We start from the raw sequence: 20,224 nt of genomic DNA on the forward strand, positions 1-20,224 counted from the left end.
GATTATTAGCTCTTATTAGGAGAGCATCAGCAATTATACTCTATTTAAATCCACAACCTATACGGCTGCTAGGAGCCCGTTTTATTTACTTCACCTTACTTTGGACTCACTTTTACTTTATTTAGCTCAGATAGGCCTACATTCCTAGGCTATTGAAATGTTATATTCGAGCATGTTTTATTATATTCTGTTGTTGGTTAGATGCATATTTAATCTGAATTCATTAATTTGAATATTTTGTTGTGTTGATTATATTATATTAGAGTATAAAACATATCCTTTGATATTTTTAGCTTGATCTGATCAGCTGTTACAAATAATTTCGTAAGGGATCAACATGGTCATCCGTTTCTGTATCTGTATTACAAATTGTTACAAATATGGTCATTGTGTGTTTACATCCGTCTCCCAAAGCGTCCGCTGTGGACAATGTTGCCAGATTGGGCCAAATTGGTTGGGAAATCTGGCCCAATCCGGCAACACTGGCCGAGGCACACGAGTAACGAACGGAAACGTCACTCTATTAAGTTTTTTCCTCAACCGCCATTTTGTGTGTCCCAGGCAGTTGATCGGACGAAGTGGTACTCCTGAAATGGATAATAATCCCATTGCGTTGTAGATATTTATATTTTAACCGAGCGTACATTTATTACCATCTATCAGGATACACGTACCTGTTTTTTACAAATAGGTCGGTTCTCTCTCTGTCGACTGCGAGAGAGCTGTCCGGTCGCCTTCATCTTGTTTACCTTTCGGTCCTACGGTGGCTAAACTCTAGAGCTAACGCTAGCATCGCTTCCTGCTAGCCAGTTAGCAAGGGTAGGCGAAATGGCGGCCAAGGCGACGCAAGCAACTCCCGCGACTAACTGGTGTGTAACATGTATAAATTATAGCTAAATACACTGACACTAATGTCAGTCAATTAATGAATATCAAAGGGCACATTTATTTTCATTTTTTTTTTTTAAAGTCGTCTGTCGCCTCGTATGCGACGCAAATGACCAGCTAATGGCTAGCTAACGGCTATTTGTTTCAGCTAAACGCTAAGCAGCCATCATGGCGAAATATGGACTATGGCTATTTTTCTTATCAGGAAACCAAAAACCTAACGTAAACCCTAAGGAATATATATATTGTAATGGATCAGGGTAATGGTGTTTATGTCAGGTCATTCTGTTAAACATGCCAGACTGATGCAGATGTGACGTTATGTTGTGTTGGGCAGGTCGTATGGAGCTTCCCCGGATGGCCAGGCTCATGAGAACCCAGAGTGGGAGAAGGCAAGACAGGCTCTTGCCTCCATCACCAAGAGCCAGGGCTCCAACAAAGCGCCACCAGCCAACCGAACGCCAGCGGAGGTAAAGTGTGATGAGTTAATGCCCTGACGTGTTGATTTTGTGTTGGCTCATCATGCAGGACATCTTTAAATCATTGGACAATGGTATTTGAATGTTTCCGGTTAATTGATATGGTGTTAAGTTCTCTCGTGTTATACGTTTGCATACTAGTATTTTCTTTCAAAGCTATTGTCTCTATTGTAAGTTATGACTTTCACAAATTGGTAATGGCTGCATTTTGTGTGCATTCCAGGCCGGTCAGTTTCAGCCATCAGCGCCGGACTCATCCGCCATACAACAACAGCAGCAGTACTTTCCATGGTACCAGCAAAATCAGCAACAGCAGTATCCAGCAGGATACACATATCCCTATAACTATTACTACCCAATGAGTCCAGTAAGTATAGACCTTTCTGGGGATTATTTTGTTCTTGAAATTTCTTCTCAAGATTCAAATATTTTGTTTCCTAAAGAAACAAAAGTATTTTTTGTTTTGCCCTATGTTCACTAATGGGGTGTTTTTTTGAATTTCCAGTATGGCTCTACCTATACACCAAACCAGTACGGTGCTCCTCCAGGTCCAGGTTACCCAGCACCCTCTGCTCCTAATGGACAGGTACACAAGGGGTTTATATTATGTGGTGACCCGGCTCCGTGTGTGGCTCTGCCAAGGGAAAGAAAAAACAAAAAAGTACCCTCCGGTGGTACACAATACCACCGGAAAATCCTAAACTGTGTCCAAGGAGTTAATCCTAACCAATGTAGGGCTGGCCAGACAGCAGATAGATCACCCCACTCGTCCGCCCCTGCTCCCACACGGCCACCTTTGGCGCTTGTCCGGAGCCGGCTTGCCACAATTTGAAATATCCTTTTAGGAAATCAAATGACTTATAGTGAATAATATGAAACTTCCTGTTTTTCTCCACAGCCTCCACCTGTGCCTGGACTTGATGATCAGTCATCCAACTACCCCCCTCAGGCCCAGCCCCCAGCCCCTGCAATACCACAGCCTCCCCCTAGTCCAACCAACTTGGAAAAACCACCTCTACCTCCATCCATACCGCCCCTTCCCAACTCCCAGTACCCTCCTGCCCCAGCACAAAGCGCCTACAACGGCCCCAACTCAATGCCTTACCAATCGGTTGACCCCAACCATATGCGTGCGTACAATCACAACCAGGGAAGATCCAACTATGGCCAGGGCTTCCATGCCCAGAACCCCTACCAAGCTACTCAGAATAATCCCCAGAATCACCCCCAGAATCAGCATCAACAACAGCAGCAGCCGCAGCCACATCAGCAACATCAGCAGCATCAACAACAACAACAACAACAGGGCCAGTATGGACAAGGCCTTGGAAGAGGAGGAGATGTCAACAAAAATAAAAACAATCAGAAACCGGTTGGACAACAACTCTGGCACCGCATGAAGCGTGAGTTACACATGTTACACTGGTTGTGTTGTATGTGACTCTGTTTGTGGTGTATATTCCACATATATTCCACACCAGGTCTGTTTCCTCAGAACACAGAATGCTTAGAGGGTGGACATTTCATAGTTTCCAACTTCATTCACCTGTGTTTTGTGTGCTCTATAGAGTCTCCGGCAGCAGGTGCTGTGAAATTCAATATTCCCAAGAGGCCTTATGTCATGACCGGTCCAAACCTCCCCCCGGTTGAGCAGCCGTCTGGGTTAAACCTTTCCCCCGGCTCCCCGGCTGGTGCCAACACTGCTTCTGGAGCAGCTCCAATGAGGTAAGACCCCAGCTGTTTCCTGTACCACTTTTCCATCAGTTTCTGAGGTGCGAGTCAGGGACCTGTGCGTGTAAACGGTGGTGTTGTGCTCTGCGCTGCTGGGGCGTTCCGGCAGAGAGGTGGATCCTGCAAATCTCTGGTGGCATGAATTCCAAATTAAATGGCAGCAGACAGGGGCATAGCAATACAATTTTAGAAGAATAACCATTTTGAATTTAATCTTAAAAATGTGTGTTTTGTTTGAGACTGGATTCACGACCGGTTGCAGTGTTGCCAGCAGTGGCGCTGCAGAACAACTGGATGAATTACTGCTCTATTACTCTTGATTGATCGTTGGGTCCTGACTGAGCTTTACTCTTAGGCCCCAGGACTGGCCTCAGGCTATGAAGGAATATGTGCAGCGCTGTTTCACTGCCTGTGAGACTGAAGACGACAAGGATCGCACTGAGAAGGTGCTCAAAGAAGTGCTGCAGGACCGGTTGAAGGATGGGTCCGCGTATACCATTGACTGGAACCGTGAGGCCTTGCCTGAGTAAGTGAATGTCAATAAATAGTGGCCAATCAAAGTGACTCTGCAATACAAAAGGCTAGTTTCAATGTGTTTTTATAGTATACATTTGATCTTCCCCTCAGACTGAAAGCCAAGCAGTCTCGCTGGGAAGCCGTACCATCACAGAGGACTTTGGACAGCGCTATAAGCCGCGGTGGAAGCACTCCGACAGTTGCTCGGGGTCGAGGAGGTGGTGGTGGTGGTGGTGGTGGTGGTGGAGGAGGAGGACACAGGCTTGGGCACTACCGCAACGTTTTCTCCCAGCGGAGCCCATCATCGAGCTCGTCCCGCTCTTCGTCTCGCTCACCGTCACCGTCCCACAGCCGACACCGGGACCGCAGCCAGAGACACAGACGCAGGTAAAGCCTGTTTAGGCTCTCTGCTCATGTGGTTCACCCTTCAGCCAGCGTAGCCTAGTACAGCTGCTGCTGCTGATGTCGTTGTTGTTGAAGAGCGGACGGGTCTGGCGCTGCTGGTTGAAACTGACCAGGCTGACTGCACGAATGAAATGTTGTGAGCCGTGTGTGTGTGTGTATAAAGCACAGCACTCTGTCACTAATTTATGAATGGCATGTGATAAATAAAAATAATAAGTAAGGAAATGCGTTTTCCTAATATGCTTTCTTTATTTCCCTAGTGATTCCGGCTCCCAGTCTGACAGCAGCATTTCCAGTGACCTCCGACCTCAGCTGTCTCGGCGGCAAAAAGGAGGCCGGGGTCGTGGCGGTGACAGAGAGCGTGGCCGTGGAGGCGGAGAGAGAGGACGTGGGAGAGGAAAGGCCAATAGAGGAAGGAGGTAATTTATGTGAAGATCCCCCTTGCTCAAGCATGTCGAGTGCGAGTATAGCAAACGCTAACCTCTCCTGGGCCTTTGCAGAAACGCTGATGACGGCAACGCTGGTGTCGGTGGAAAGAAGAGGAAAGGGGGCAACGCCGGCCTGGACTTTCATGACCCTATGAGGGAGGCCAAGAAGCAGAGCAGAGCACAACGCTTTCACAAGCAGTTGCGCTCAGAGCCCCTGGTTCTCTCCATCAACTCCCTGGACCTGCCCAACGGCACCCAGGAGGGCCTCAGTTGGGAGGACTGTCCTATTGTAGGAACCTGCCAGGACATCACTAAGATCTACTTGAGACTCACCTGTGCCCCAGACCCCGCCACTGTGCGCCCTGTGCATGTGAGTGATTAGGCTTCATTATTATTTTTTGAGCAATATCAATGTTTCTATAAGCTTGATATGCTCAAAAGAAAAATCTATCTTTTCTTAATTTCGAAAAACTAAATTTTTTGTCCGTTTCCTCTCTTTCTGGATCTTTCCTCACCAGGTACTGAGAAAATCCATCCAGGCGGTGAAGCTTCACTGGAAGACGCACCATGATTACACCTATGCATGTGAACAGATGAAGTCCATACGACAGGACCTCACGGTTGGTGTGGGCTTGGCTCCTCTAATTAACATTCTTGCACTTCAGTGGTGGTTTCTCTTGAGCGATACTGCACAGTAGTCAAGACCAACATTCACTGGGGTTGTGGTTGAACCCTGCAGGTCCAAGGAGTCCGTACAGAGTTCACTGTGGAGGTGTACGAGTGTCACGCTCGCATTGCTCTGGAAAAGGTTTGTCAGATAATATTTGATGTATGGGTGATTGGTACGATGAGCGACAGGGGGATTGACTGGGATGTCTTACAGGGCGACCATGAGGAGTTCAACCAGTGCCAGACGCAGCTTAAAGCCCTCTACAAGGACAATCCTTCGGAAAACCTTGGGGAGTTTACAGCCTACCGATTGCTTTATTACATTTTCACCAAAAACTCTGGGGGTGAGTCCACATTTGGTAATCTGTGTATTATCTGAACGTATTGAACATTGTACAATTATTATATTGGGACAGTTCTTGGATACACGATCCACCTGTGTTAATCATTTTTGTGTCTGCCTGGTTGATGTTGTAGATCTGACCACTGAGCTGGTTTACCTGACCCCGGCCCTGCGGGAGGATAGCTGTGTATCTCATGCTCTCTCCCTCCGGGCTGCCTGGGCCCTGGGCAACTATAACCGCTTCTTTAAGCTCTACCTGTGTGCCCCACGCATGGCTTCTTACCTCATTGATAAGTTTCTTGACAGAGAGAGAAAGATTGCATTACGGGCCATGCTCAAAACGTGAGTTAATTTCCCGATGTAGGTTGATGGCTGACTCATGACATGTGTTGCGGTTTTAAATGCTAACTGTCCCTCTCTGTTTCTCTCTCTGTCCACAGCTTTAGACCCGACCTGCCGGTCCAGAATGTGCAATCCGCTCTGGGGTTCACTTGTTTAGACACCTGTTTGGCTTATCTTGCCGGGTTAGGGGTCACCTACTACCCTTCTGACCCCAGCAAAATAGACTGCAAAGCCAGCTCAGCAGCTGTGGCAGCTTCTTGAGAGAGGGGAGGGGTTAAGCGAGGTTAGGGGAAGAGCTCTAAAATGAGGTGCATAGGGATGGACAGGGAACCATATGGCCGTATGCACTGCACTCTGATCACCTCAGCTAGTGGATGACACGTAGCGGCTGAAGCCAGGCAGAGCAGCTGCATGGTCGTTGTGGAGGGGTCCTGCTCGCAGACTAAAACCTTACTACTGAGACAAGCTGAGCCACTGACACTTCAAACACAGGACATACATTTAACAGCCACCAACATTTACAAAAACATCCTATTACTTAACAATTCAAACTAGATCCAAGTTCCAGACACCAGTTTAGTGATCAAGCCCCACAATGCCTAGCAGTCAGTGAAGCCCCCCCCCCCCCCCCCCAGGGCCTCACCCCATTAGCACCCTCGGATGTAAAGCTAACAGTGTTCTGTTGTGTGTTTCCTTCCTCAAGTCAACAGCTCCCAAGTCCTGAAGATTCAAGTGGTGTCTTCTCAAAAAGCAAAATGTCTTCTTCCAAGTCCCCCATCAAGCTCTCAGCCCTTGGGGCAACGCCCGGGGGATTGAAGACAACGTGTTGTGTTTTAAAGACTGTAAGCCGAAGTATCGTGGAGATCCCAGCAACGCTTAAGAAGAGGAGCTGGTTTGTATGTCCTGTCCCCTCACCCCTGCCCTTCAATTATCCTGAAGTATCTGCGATTGGCTGTCAATGCGATTGGCTGTCAATCCTATCAACCAACCACACCCGCCTGAATGAAATGGACTAATGAAATGGAGTAGTTCTAGGTCCCGTTCCTGATTTAATAAGTAGAAGTCAACATGGTCTTACCTGGCTAACCACAGTCCTGAAGCTCCCATAGGATTGGCCACCATTAGTACATCCATGCCCCTGTGAATGGCACGCTGCCATGATATATCCCCAGATAGCCAATGACTTTAATAATCTGTGTGGCCACTGCCAGCCGGGGCTACCTCCCCTTCCCGGTAACGAGGAAATCCAACTCATTGCCCCAGTATGCCATCGCCTGCAGGCGGAGGGAATCCATCTGCGCCACCATGGTGAGGTGGAGCCGTGCAGTCAGCACTAGAGAATCCGGAGTAAGCCTGTCACCTTTGCCATGGACAGTACACAAAGTAAATGGCAATGTCACTGCCCATCGTATCAACAGTGGATTGGCCGCAGAGGAGCCTCTACCTCCAATTCAACGTCAGCCGTGGCAACGCTCCCAGGATGGACGTGATGGTTTGTATGCTACACCTTGATCCGGTTAAAGCAGGCAGTTGGCATGAGTGGCTGGTAAGAGATGGCAAGTGGCAGTTTTGGGAAGGGCAACAGGGAGGTTACAGTTGAAGACAGATGACAGTTGGTTCCCTAGCCTAGGTTCTAGATGTTTAGTTAAATGTATTCAACAAATTATTCTTTTTTAAACATCTTCCATAAGTGGTAAAGGTTTAGAGAAGATGATATATGCTGCTATATAATTTGACCTACTTGATAGGGTAATAAAAAAATGAATCAAAGACAAAAATCAACTTGCAATAAATGGGGTTCTGTGGAGAGAGTGGTAGCAAGTAGAGGGAAACATCATGAAAACAAAAACCTTCCAGCTAGGAGCCATAAGTTCTTAACGCCAGGACATGTCCATTCCTTAAATCACAAAGGGATTTGTTCTGGCATGAATACTAAGTATTTCTATCCCGAATATATTGCCTGTTCCTGTATTTGTTGGCACTAATCTCATTAAAAATAACGCAGAAGGCATGCACAATGTTTCCCCACAACACAGATAAAAAAACAGTATTACACTGCTCATCTGAGAAATCACTTTGAGTGTGCATTTGAGCAAGTAAATGGCTGGTGTAGGCATCCAGTGGAGTATAAACTTGCAGATTTTCTTTTTGTGAATATGTATATTTCAGTTTTGCTTCAGTTGGTCTAGCTATGTTCCCACTATGGTGTGACCTTTTGTTTTGGCTCAATTCTTTTTCAACAGTTTATGTAAATATGTACAGCTGAATTCAGGATATTGATTCCCTTTTTATAGGTGGCATTGCTTTGTTAATGACATTGACAAGCATTATCGTCAATGCAATTAGGATACATTGGCGGCTCTCGTTGGACATTGTTTTTCCTATTAAATCCATAAAACATAGTGACATATCTATTAGTAATGTTAGTAATTCTACAACTACTATTACATCTAGTAGTAGTGGTTGACCAAGGGGGCAGTTTTCTAAACCAAATCTTTGTCAGATAATGGTTTCGGTCTATATTATGGCTTGTTTATCTATCAGTGTGTGTATAGAATTTGAGATTTGGTTGATTTTGAGTTTATTTTTTTGTTGTGCGAGTTATGACAAATATTTGGTTTGTTAAACATCCTCGGGTTCCCATAATGGTTAATATTTTTGAAATATGAACTGTTTTGGTGATTTTGTAGTGGGGAAATTGCAAAGTTAAACAATATGTTGGAGGTTAAAATTAGTTGATTAGAAATGGGTATTTAATCCCAAATCATTACATTTACCATCAAAAGGAATGTTTGTTTTCCTACACATTTGTTGAATATGGTTGTTAGATTTTCCCCACCCTCCTGTTGCTATTCACTGTTTTGTCTAACATGCTGCAAGCCTTCTGACTTGTGTGTTTTTAGTACTGCATTGCAGGAGCTAACGGAGTCATGTGTGTGGGGGCAACACCGACCTCGGCCTCCTGAAGCAAGCAACCGGAGAGAGAGAGAATTGTGAGCAATCCAACTCTTGGTTTGATCGACTCAAGTTCAAGCCAAACGGCCTGTTCAAATATACATGGGAGGCCCACATGCTGAAATGTCTCTGATGCACAACATGGTTGCGTTTGTGAATTTCAAAGAAACGTCCATTAACCCGCATCAGTTTACTTGCTCACATTTCTTTTGTTTTTGAACAACAATTACAACATTCTTGTAGTGCTCTGTTTGTCCAGATGCATTTATGATTTGTGAAAAGACCGTAAATGTCAATATTACATTCAATTTTTTTTTCAGTTAAGATTGTAGTTCATTTCAGTTTCGGTTTTGTATTTAGATAGATAGGAATTAGCTTAACTTTCACTTTAGAATAGAGTAGAACCGCAAAATCGATCTGGACATACAGAAAACAATGTTTATTGCTCAACTAGAAAACCTAAGATGTATGTTGGTTTACAGCAGTTTGTTTGCTCCTTTTCACTGGCTTGTTGTAAGCCTAAGACTCCAGGTTCAACACTGTATGTCTCTTACACAGGTGTGTTAAACTGATGCGCCAAAATTCATCAGTGACCCGCCTCTTAATTCAATTTGTGTGTCCTCCCGTTATCAATTCATGTTTTTGGTTGGTTGTGATTCCCTTGTTTTCCCCCTCCTTCGTACGTGCACAATTCATCTCTCTCCATCAGCTTCTGACTATTTAAAACCTTGTCTTTTGCACCTTGTCCACTCTCTACTCAAATTTTACTTGCATGTCCCCCCCCCCCCCCCTCATCCTCTCCTTTCATCAATTTGCTAACCAAGTGTTCTCTCTCTCTAACCACACACTCCAGTTTTTTTGTGTTGAGTATGTTAGTGCCATTCTTTGAGTGCAACTTGCCACTCAGTAGTAAGTATTGTATTGTGTCTGCAATCCGTTAACGCTGTGGCTAACTAATATCCAAGCTCAAGGATTATTGCAATGTCCCCCTACCCCCTCCTTTACGTCAATTTCAATCCTCCACAGATATATATTATACTGCCGTTTTGTATATGTGTACATATTCTTGATTTTCGAGAAGTCTAATAAAATCAATCAAATATGTATGGCGTCAGTCGTGACTGTCTTTAATGTGGGAACCTACGGGCTGAACTCTTGGGTGGCGACCAAAGGTCAATGTGTGGCTTCCGGTGTAGCAAGCTGATATATATAGGCCAAAACTACTTGGTGCTCCCGCCATTGTTAACACTCCGAATATCCACTAGACTCGAGTACTCTTTGGTCCGGGAGACATTTTTAATCTGCACGTACAACTATTAATGCAGATGCATATTAGAAAGGCTAAATCGTTGTTCAGGTCGTTCTTTTTGACTGTGTGCCATGGTCCTGCTCACACGTGATTAACGTTCATTCAATATATTTTCCACCCATATGCAGATATCGGTTCAAGGAGAATAGTCACAATCTTCAAAGTAGAAAAGATGACTACTTCCAATTGTTTTATTGTAAAATGACTATTGAATACTTACTGACAAGTCAGCAATTATACTTTTAAGTAATTCATTGACATGTTTATAGTATCGAGGAAGGAAAGAAACATTAAAAAGCAAATGTCGGAGGTTAAAAAAAAGCAGACGGTCAGAAAACAACGAAGTGTGGAAAGGAAAGAAAACTGGCCAGAGCATAATATAGACCTACACACCATGCAAATAGCCTGAAGAAAGACTAAGAAAACTTTCAGGTATACTACAACTACAATTCTAAGGGATGAAAATCAATTAACTAACTAATAAATTGGACGTCTGAGCACTGAAAGTAGAATGTGTTAATGGTAAGCATGTTAAGTATTAGGATTTTTCAGCCACAAAGAGTAAAGACTGCTTGTCTTCTGAGGAGCAGACACAGTAAAAAGTCGAGAAGATTAGATAGGCCTAAGTAAAGAAAAGAAAATGAGCAAAAGATGAAGGACAGAGGAAATGAACACAAAGATGGCTTTATTTAAAGACCACAGACCAGTCACTAATCACAAGAAGAATGAGGTGGTTAAGCCTTATATCTGAAACGTTCTGGCACATGTTCTATTGAATAATGGTCTCAGTTATTGTTAAATTAGTTTTCATCCAACAAGCACATTCCCAAAATATTACACAATAAGTTTGAAGAAAGCACATCGGTCTAAGGATTTCACTCAGGCAAAACAATCTAATTTGGTAGACAAAATATATTCATGGGGAGAGAAACTGTTTTGATATGTGAAATGAAAAGAAGCCTAGACTAATTATCGATTATTATTACCAAGTTATTTTTAGATAGACATTTTTTTTACAGAAAATGCTGACATGTGAAACCGTGAAGGAGAAGAGGTAGATTGTTGGAAAGAAGAAAGTAGAAGAAGAAATTATACAACAGTCAAATGCATCTATATTATATGCTTTTTCACATTTCTAAAGGCCACACTTTCATTTTTTTTTAAATCCCAATGTCATAGCGGTCTATCAGTCTACTAATACAATGGTAATGGGGCCGGATATCCTCTGTTTTCTCACACACACACACAACACACGTGTCTTTTTACACGTACACATCTAAACAAGTCATATCAAATTTGACCAATGTAAAGTCTATGGACCCAGCCCCCCACCCTATAAAAGCTTCTTGTATAATTTAGCTCCCTGTATCATCTCTATCAGTCTCTTATCAGTCAACAACCCAAATGTAGTGCAAGGCACCTATCTATCCCACCCTCCACATGGAAGGCCAAACAGAACAGCCAAAACTCTTAAAACAAAGTCAGTCAAATCTTAAATAAAAAATATCAACAGTGTATCCATTAAATAGTATTATCCTTCGTTTTGCTGCCATTTCTTCACTTCATATAACAGCGAAAAGGCTACAGTATTTACAAGCACAGTCTGTTGAGTCTCAGGGAGCGATTGTGAGGGACATAGAGCGAGAGGATGCCTCCTCGATGTCTTCAAGTATGATCTCATAACCTGTCCTGCAGCGTCCATGGATCAGCCAATCCCAGAGTGACTGAAGAGAACCCTCTTGCTCCATTAGTAGGGAGTGAAGCGATTGTACCCTCCTCTGTACAAACTGGCCTGAAACGTGAGCAGAGAAGAGGTGCAGGCTGTGTTTAAACAGTGGTAAACGCTGTAGCTTTTCATTGATTAACGCGGACACGGGACAAAATGTTTATTAATTAAATGTTAATGCATGTAGATGGTACCCACCATGGTTCCAACTCCATACGTTGTGGTGGGGCCGACTGCGTGGTGATACGGGTCCGGAGCTGTGGTATAGACCCGTCCATATCTGGGGAACCAAAGTACGTTGACATGTTGCCAACCCCCAGTCACCTCAATATAGGGCTTACCTTTACTACACTGTATCACTGTATCGTTTTCACACTATCATTCATAGTTAGGAATGGAACTGGTTACATCTAATCAATGTTTATGTTCTAGATACATGGATTGTTTGGTATTGTGTATGTATTGACCAGGTCCAGTATGACTGGTGTATGTCCTCACCCATCACTGTAGGTTGCTGTGGCAGCAGCTGCTGATTGGGCCATTCTGTAAGCTGCTGGATAGCCCCCCTAATAGGAGAGACCAAACATAAACCTTCAGCCAACAGAACAAGACAAAGTGACATTGATCGATTTGAACCCCCAATTTCATATCAATGAGTATAGGAAAGGTGTGTTCACTTACGTAGACTTCTGGTCCATACAATCCCTCCTGGTATACAACTCTAATAAAAGAAAACACATATTTATCTAAAAAGTATTGATGGTGTTATCTGCCAGTAAACATGAATGTTGAAATAGTGGAAAAAGTAGCTAGGAAGTAGTCTCACCCAGGGTAGCCAGGGACGGCAGTGGGCGTCGCCGCAGCAGAGCGAATCGTATTGTAGACGGCCCTGCCACGCCCCCGCAAAGGTGAACCCCGATAGGCTAAAGCAGGGGCTGCTACAGGGTAGGGGAAACTGGCAACTAAACCAACAGGGACAGAAAGCAGGAGTAAGGTGTACATACTACATACAGTAATTGTATCATTACTGTATATTTTAAACTGATCCAAGGACCCTCTCTCACCAGTGTAGAGCTCAGGGGCGTACATGGCCCCCATCACTTGGTTGATCTTCCATCCAGCAGCTACAGAAGAAAATAAAACGTGATGTGAAGTTTGATCTAGCAACCAGAACCTCAAGCTGATAAGCCATCCAGGATCATGTAAAGTTAACAAAAGGTGCCTTTACCTGAAACCTCCTCATTAACCACGGGGGTCTGGGGCTTCTTAGTGACCACTCTGGCAGTGGCGTTGTTGACCTGTGGAAACACAGGGACCAAATGTAGTGTGATGAGGGCGAAAAGGAAATAGAGATACACAGGTATATCGATCAGCGAAAGGGCAGCCGTATGTTCTGTCTTTACCTCAATCTTCCTTCCTTCCACTATCGTCCCATTCAGTTTCTCCCGGGCCCGGTCAGCCTCCATTGCACTCTCAAATGTGACGAAGCCGAAGCCCTGCCAATGACAAATGACTTCAGGTTTGAGAAGGGCATTTTGTAACCATACGATATATAGAGGTATTCTATAATATAACTCAAGGGGCCCTTATATATGTGTTATAACTCACCTTGGACCCCCTTTCATTGAAGATGATTTCGACATCCAGAATCTTGCCAAATTGCTAAATGAAAAAATAATTCATACTCTAAATGATTGAATTGGTGAATACACAAACAGTGCGGTTGCAGTTTTAGAGTGTGTTTGGCTATCAATCAATCCAAGATGGAAAGTATACAATAACCTCAGCCTGTGGGAGTCTTGTTGTCTGGAGGAATGTTTGACTCACCCCGAACATCTGTCTCAGGTCGGGGTCTCGGAAGCGGAAGGGGATGTTGGAGACATGGAGGCGTTTGGGCTGGGCCTTACTGGAGCCTTCGTCATCACTGCCGCTCCCCGCCCCGCCCCCTGAGGACAGGGCCACGCTCAGGGACTGGGAGTCAGAGGTCACGGGGACCAGGGCATCCTCCTAGTGAAGTGAACAGTGTGTGTGTGTGTGTGTGTGTGTGTGTGTGTGTGTGTGTGTGTGTGTGTGTGTGTGTGTGTGTGTGTGTGTGTGTGTGTGTGTGTGTGTGTGTGTGTGTGTGTGTGTGTGTGTGTGTGTGTGTGTGTGTGAGAGGGAGAGACAGAGAGATTGAGAGAGAGAAGGAAAGGTACAAGAGGAGTGAGGAATAGATGGAAGGATTGAGAAAGAGTTAAAAAAAGGTTCCAAAAATGATAGAATCTTATGCTATTGATAAGCTTGGTTCAGGCAACAAATCACCTGTCCACTATCAGATTAGGAAACGCCACTAGTTTTTGTGTACAGTGTGTTACAGTTTATACAGTGTTGTGAGCAAATCATTGCATAAGACAAACTCATTCATCATCTCCTAAGAGCCAAGTGATCAAGACCATAGTTGAACACGCATCCAGCACCCAGTGAGCCATCCCAGGCAGATATGAGGAGGCGTGATCTCTGTTATAGTCAGGCATCTATTAACACATGCCTGTTAGCGAGGAAAAATACATCTACAGGGTAGTGTTACCCTACCCTATATATTCAAATATAGGGTAGGGTTACCCCACATATCCGAATACTGAAACTGTTACCTCAAATATCATTGCTACCTGTGTGTCCTGTGCTTATTGTACAATTTAGACAATTTAGTGTGAACTCTACTTGGGTTGGCATGTTTTACAAAGGTTTGATGGATGTATATTCTAGAGATCACTAATTAACAGTAATTAAAAGCCTCCATGCAAAACAGTTCAGAAATAAAGGAGTGTGCCAATCGAAACATCCACCATCTCACAATGCACCACGATGCTGCTGCTGCTGTTGTGTGTGTGTGTGTGTGTGTGTGTGTGTGTGTGTGTGTGTGTGTGTGTGTGTGTGTGTGTGTGTGTGTGTGTGTGTGTGTGTGTGTGTGTGTGTGTGTGTGTGTGTGTGTGTGGTTTTGTGTGCGTATTTGTATGCGTGTGTGTGTATTTTTGGTTTGCGTATGTGTCAATGGGAAACCTGCCTCCACAAATGCTGCAAAAATGTGGCAAAGTAATGGAAATTTGAAAAGGCAAAGAATGAGATACGTTTTAGTCATCTGTTAGGTACAGAAGAAAGGTACAGAAAGTACAGAAAATGCAAAAAGATGGTGAATAGTTTTTTAAATGAAAATAATAAATTAAAATGACAATCCCGTGTGCAGAGGAGAAATGGCAGTATTAGCGTACTAGTAGAAAAGGCAGATAGACTCGTGGTCAAAGTGCAAAAGGTCCTCAGTGCAGCCGGGAACAAAACAGATTAAAGAGGAGGAAAAATCAACAAGACAGGGAGATTGTGCAAAAGCTGTGTAAAGGAAGGGGTGAGAGAAGGAAGGCCTCAGAGGGAGAGGGAGGAATTAACGTTCTGCAGTAATCACGGTGCTACATGTGCTGCCAAGGGTTAAAGGTCAGGGTTCAAGGGGCATCATTAATAATTGGTAGGGGAAAGGGGGGGAACATGAGGGCTGACAGAAAGACACATCCTCACACACAGGGAAGCTTGAGCCAACCATATTCACTGTGGCTACAGTCCGAGCCATGGCTCATGAGAGTAGAAAGCATGAACCACGCACCCTCACATACAACACACACATAAACAAGCTCTGGAGGAGGGCTGGGATGGGGGGGGGGGGTGGGTGATGGGGTGGACAGAGAGAGAAGGTTGTGTTGGGGGTTGGGTGGTGTCAAGTCACGATGCAGAACTGCATTCTGGACCTGGGTGATATTTCTGAGGGACAGGGGGGCGTCATCTGGTCAGCCTCCCCCTTTTGACCCCCCATCATGGCGACGTCTCAACTTTCCCGTCCAAATTCAGGACGGACCTTGTATGTCAGGGGCTCTAGTAATAGAACGTATAAACGGTGCCACAAAACACCAGTTATGAGAGAAGAAGAGAGAGGTGGTTCAACCGGGACAGACTGCTCACCAGCCTCGTCCGAGCAAGCATCATGAATAGTGCATCAGAAAACTGTCAAACTGGTGAAGATAATCATCTCTATTCAATAGCACTCCTAATACACTCCTAATGCACGCTATTCAGTGGGTTTATAGTGGAGAATCAAAGGTGTTGTTTTTGAAGGACTCCTAAAGTATGCAGTAATTTGGATTTGTAGGACGCAATAAATGCAAATGACTCAATTTCCACTTTCCAAAATGTTGACCTAAACACTCATTTTTTCAGGTATCACCAAGGGGGGAAAATGGGTCATTTTTTTCGAATAACAAATCCCAGTGCAGCTGCCCTATCCTATGCAGTGTCAGCAGGATCCCTTACATTGGAATGAGGGGAAGATGAGGCCCTAAATATAGACGGACAGACATCCTACCTGGCCAGCCACGGCCAGGCTCATCCTTCAATACACATCTCCTATCATTTGAGTTCCTTTGAATCGTCTCAAAGCTTTGTTAATGGGAGAACACGTTGCAACATGTTGGTCGTACCACATTGCTTGGTCCCAGGTCTGCGCCCTCGTGCTGCGGGCCCTGATACACTCTGAGCTGGGCGTGCTCCTGGTACTCGCCACCAGCGTGGGCGGGGCTAAAGTCTAGAGGCGGGAGTCTGCCTGCCACATTAGGCGGGCCCTGGCCTGGAGGTGGGTATGAGGGAGGCGGGGCATAGATCTGGGAGAGGGAGGGGTCGGCGTTGCCTGGGCCACCCTCCTGGCCGGACCCCTGTGGAATAGAGAGAGAGAGAGAGAGAGAGAGAGAGAGAGAGAGAGAGAGAGAGAGAGAGAGAGAGAGAGAGAGAGAGACAGATGGTTAGTTGTGGTTCCTTCCAAAGAGCAGGTGAGAAACATCGTAAAGACAGTTATGAATGGACCAACAAACAAACAGTAGCCCGTTGTGCAAAGAGTAGCATATTTCATTCATGGGCTTCACTTAGACTTCAGTAGAACAAATCTGTAGATTTAGCCAATATGGGTCCAGCAAATGCAGGAAAACAAATTCATTTGGTTTATATATTCAATAGAGCAATACATCTCCTAATTATGAAAGTCAAATTAAGTAAAAGAGTAGTGTTTCTTTTTTTTGGAAATGACTCTATGTCTCTAGTAAAAAAAAAAAAATTGAACGATTTTGAAGCAGAATAGTAGTATGATGTGGAATCACATACAATGAAATTAACTGATAAATACTGGGGAACAACTAAACCGCCATCAAGAAACACAACATTGAAGGAAACCGTAGTTGTGTTTAAATAATTACAGAGGTGATAGCTAACTAAATGTCTTGCCCTTTCACTGCATGATGTGTTTTCAGTTGCGTGTTCCAACAGCTGCTAAGTGTTTTGATGCCAGATACCCGCCCACTTACCCTTGCGAGCCACTCATTGACCAATCATTTCGCGGATAGAGACATTAAGATCATGCCAGCTGTGGTCACTTGTGTCTGTCAATCACCTTGTTCCCCTAGCCCCCGATCTTTACAGTATACACACACACGCACACACGTGTCGTTTATCACAGATGACATTGTAGTTTAACCTTCTCTTTAAGATATGTATTTGTGTGTTGTTATATATTCAATCTGTCAAAATCACAAAAAGAACCTAGATATGAATGTGACCGTATTGATGGCTGATTGGTCCGTATATTGATGTTGATCTAATATTGACAGTGCTGTAGCTGGCTGTCTGTGGTATTACAACAACATAGCTGCTGACATGAGACATGTTTTCCTTGTCTTAAGTTGGTCATACATCAGACTATGATGTACATTCACAGTTATTAAAAAAACATAGATGTCTTGAACTGGTTTGAGTCTTAAACTGCAACATCAACATTTGCTCCTTCTTATAACTATAACTTATAACAAACTGTTGCCTTAGATGTAATGGGTAAAATGGAAGGTGGAAGAAATCGTTCCTCATAACTTGAATTTTAAAAGGGTCTGTATATCAGAGTGGTAATTTAATGTACATTTGAGAAAGATGCTATACTTTTGACAATGGTTGTAATTAGCTTCAGCATCAACTGAAATATGAAGGATATTTTCTTCAAACACATTCCCCCTTCAAATGTATGTTTTCAGCAGATAGCTTCCTATATCTAGAGGAATGGTTGACCAGGGGAATGTCTTAGTCTGTCTCAGTGGCCATCTCTGGATTAACACTCTCATAAATTCCACAGAGTCTGAATATAGCCCCTTGACGGCCTTGGTGGTATCTTTAGCAGCACATAGTGTGCCTAGGACATGAATCCGAACTCATCAACACAGAGGGTGTGTGCATTAAGTTGATGCAACATCTGGCTTCTCTGATACTTGACGTGTTTAAACCATTGGCTCAAAATTAAGTGAATGATTATGGGAGGATGATCAGCCATATCTAATGAAACAGACTTTTAAACACAGAACAGAAAATGCTTTCAATGCGTGTCCCCTCTATTACTGGTACTATATTTTTTTTATTTTGTAAATGTGCCTCTCCATTTGTTCCTTTCTGCTCCTCCTTTGCCTCTCTGCTTCTCCTCCTCCACTACAGCTGTCAGCTTCTAGTCAGAGGTCAACGACTCTGTGCCAGGTGCATGCTGGGACAGCTGTCAGAGGATTTACTTACACACAACACAGATGTGAAGGGGTAGCCGGCTTGAAATAAACCAACTATACCAACTACGACATAACATACTACCAAATAACTACCAGTTGAATGGACAATGTAATATCTATACGTTTCGATTCTAAAGCAACAAAACTTAAAAAAGTATCATATCTGTTGGTATAACCTAACTAGTCTCTTGAAGGCCACCTCTGTGATAAGTGCCCTCCGCTAGAGTCAACAAGATTGGTGATAAAATACCCTCCCTAAGATTATCTTGCCTGGTGAGAAGGGCTAAAAATACAGGCTGTGTGACACAGATATACATGGTTAAAGGAGTCCAGACACATGTAGATGTGGCAGGGATGTGGCATGTCTTACGCACATGAATATGCAAACACAAGCACGCACACACACACACACACACACACACACACACACACACACACACACACACACACACACACACACACACACACACACACACACACACACACACACACACATATAAACATAAACACACAAGACAAAACACATATGCATCTTACACACTGTCAAAACACACAAAACAATACTGATAATAATAATGCAAGTGACGTGGATCTTAATTTATCCATCTAATATATCCTACAGTGAAATACACTTTGTTATGTGTTTCCTCTAACTTATGAGCAGCTGCCAACAGCTCTTTGGGCTTGTTATTAGCCTAACTCTGGCCTGTGTAAGACTTCATTACCGCCATTCCAATGTTGACTCTTTGCAAACATTTACTCCTCAAGTTTCACACCTTCATGTGGTTACTCAGAGTGGGTTAATCACAATAGTCACTTGAATGAATGAAGGAAATTACAACGCAGCATGTGCTGTGAGCCAGGGATGTCTTAAAACACACCCAAACAGGTAATGTTGACCAATAAACCCTGGGTATTCAAATGCATCAAAAAATAAACGAAACCAATAAGAGGATATTTAAACATGATGCATGTGCAAATGCAGAGGGAGACGTTACCTGCACTAGGCCGGGGTAGCACGAGGCTGACTGTTGGTAGACAGGCAGTCCATAAGGCGATAGAATCACAGTAGGTGAGGAAAGCATAGCCCTACACACCGCCGCGGTGACTGAGAACGGTGGCGGGGGGAGATTGGATTGGAAGAGGGAAATGAAGATGGAAACAAAGCAGTGTAATGCAGGAGTCCAACCACACAAAAAATAATAAAGTAAAACAAAACAATAAATAAATAAATAGGAAAGTAATCCAAAATAGAGCGAGAAGAGAAGCTGAAGGTGAACTGATCCTGCCCCGCAGAGAACGAGTATTGAAGAGCAGAAGGGAAACCAAGAGAACTTCTGAGGGTCTGTCAGTTGGCCAGCCTGATAGACAGAAACACATGGTCAGGGTCCCATTTCAGAAACATATAAATAGTCCCTCTGTCCTTCTATCTGGGTTTGACACATTACCACACTCCATCACGTAAGTTAAGGCATTTTTATTCATACACAAATACGAAATTACATTATATTTCCAAAATAGATGTCTGATTGATTATTCATTATAATGTGTAACTTTCTATGTATCTGCATAAGGCTACTTTGTTCCCATGTAGGGTTAGGTTGTTTACACAATTCAATAGAACCACAAGTTACTCTGAATAATAAGTCACAGTGGTGTAAGTCATCACATCTAAAATGAATAAGCATTGGTTGACAGGGAAGGGAAAATCTAATTAAAAACTATAAAATAAATTGGATATATAAAAAAGAGGTTCACCGATTTCATCATTAGCCAGTAGATGGCAGCCTACAGATCTATGGCAGTAGATGATTCACTGCTTCCGTTT

General features: G+C 43.8%; 2 protein-coding genes across 2 annotated transcripts; one reads left to right on the forward strand and one right to left on the reverse strand.

Annotated features, from left to right (window-relative positions):
• Nucleotides 1-376: 376 nt before the first annotated feature.
• On the forward strand, nucleotides 377-10,984 carry leng8 (leukocyte receptor cluster (LRC) member 8). The gene is made up of 15 exons (XM_056602457.1): nucleotides 377-869; nucleotides 1,226-1,358; nucleotides 1,591-1,734; nucleotides 1,873-1,953; nucleotides 2,266-2,770; nucleotides 2,936-3,092; nucleotides 3,454-3,624; nucleotides 3,726-4,001; nucleotides 4,280-4,438; nucleotides 4,520-4,817; nucleotides 4,966-5,067; nucleotides 5,187-5,255; nucleotides 5,331-5,460; nucleotides 5,594-5,801; nucleotides 5,900-10,984. Exons 1-15 carry the CDS (start codon nucleotides 829-831, stop codon nucleotides 6,060-6,062), a joined length of 2,637 nt encoding a protein of 878 aa, XP_056458432.1. The 5' UTR covers nucleotides 377-828; the 3' UTR covers nucleotides 6,063-10,984.
• On the reverse strand, nucleotides 9,854-19,742 carry rbfox1l (RNA binding fox-1 homolog 1, like). Its single transcript, XM_056602464.1, has 12 exons — nucleotides 19,395-19,742; nucleotides 16,291-16,521; nucleotides 13,619-13,798; nucleotides 13,400-13,453; nucleotides 13,195-13,287; nucleotides 13,020-13,089; nucleotides 12,856-12,915; nucleotides 12,618-12,753; nucleotides 12,473-12,512; nucleotides 12,290-12,357; nucleotides 11,990-12,071; nucleotides 9,854-11,857 (listed from the first exon to the last, which is right to left on the reverse strand). Exons 1-12 carry the CDS (start codon nucleotides 19,479-19,481, stop codon nucleotides 11,813-11,815), a joined length of 1,146 nt encoding a protein of 381 aa, XP_056458439.1. The 5' UTR covers nucleotides 19,482-19,742; the 3' UTR covers nucleotides 9,854-11,812.
• Between the last annotated feature and the right edge of the window lie 482 nt (nucleotides 19,743-20,224).

Source organism: Gadus chalcogrammus, chromosome 11 (genome assembly GCF_026213295.1).
Source record: "Gadus chalcogrammus isolate NIFS_2021 chromosome 11, NIFS_Gcha_1.0, whole genome shotgun sequence".
NCBI lineage: Eukaryota > Metazoa > Chordata > Actinopteri > Gadiformes > Gadidae > Gadus > Gadus chalcogrammus.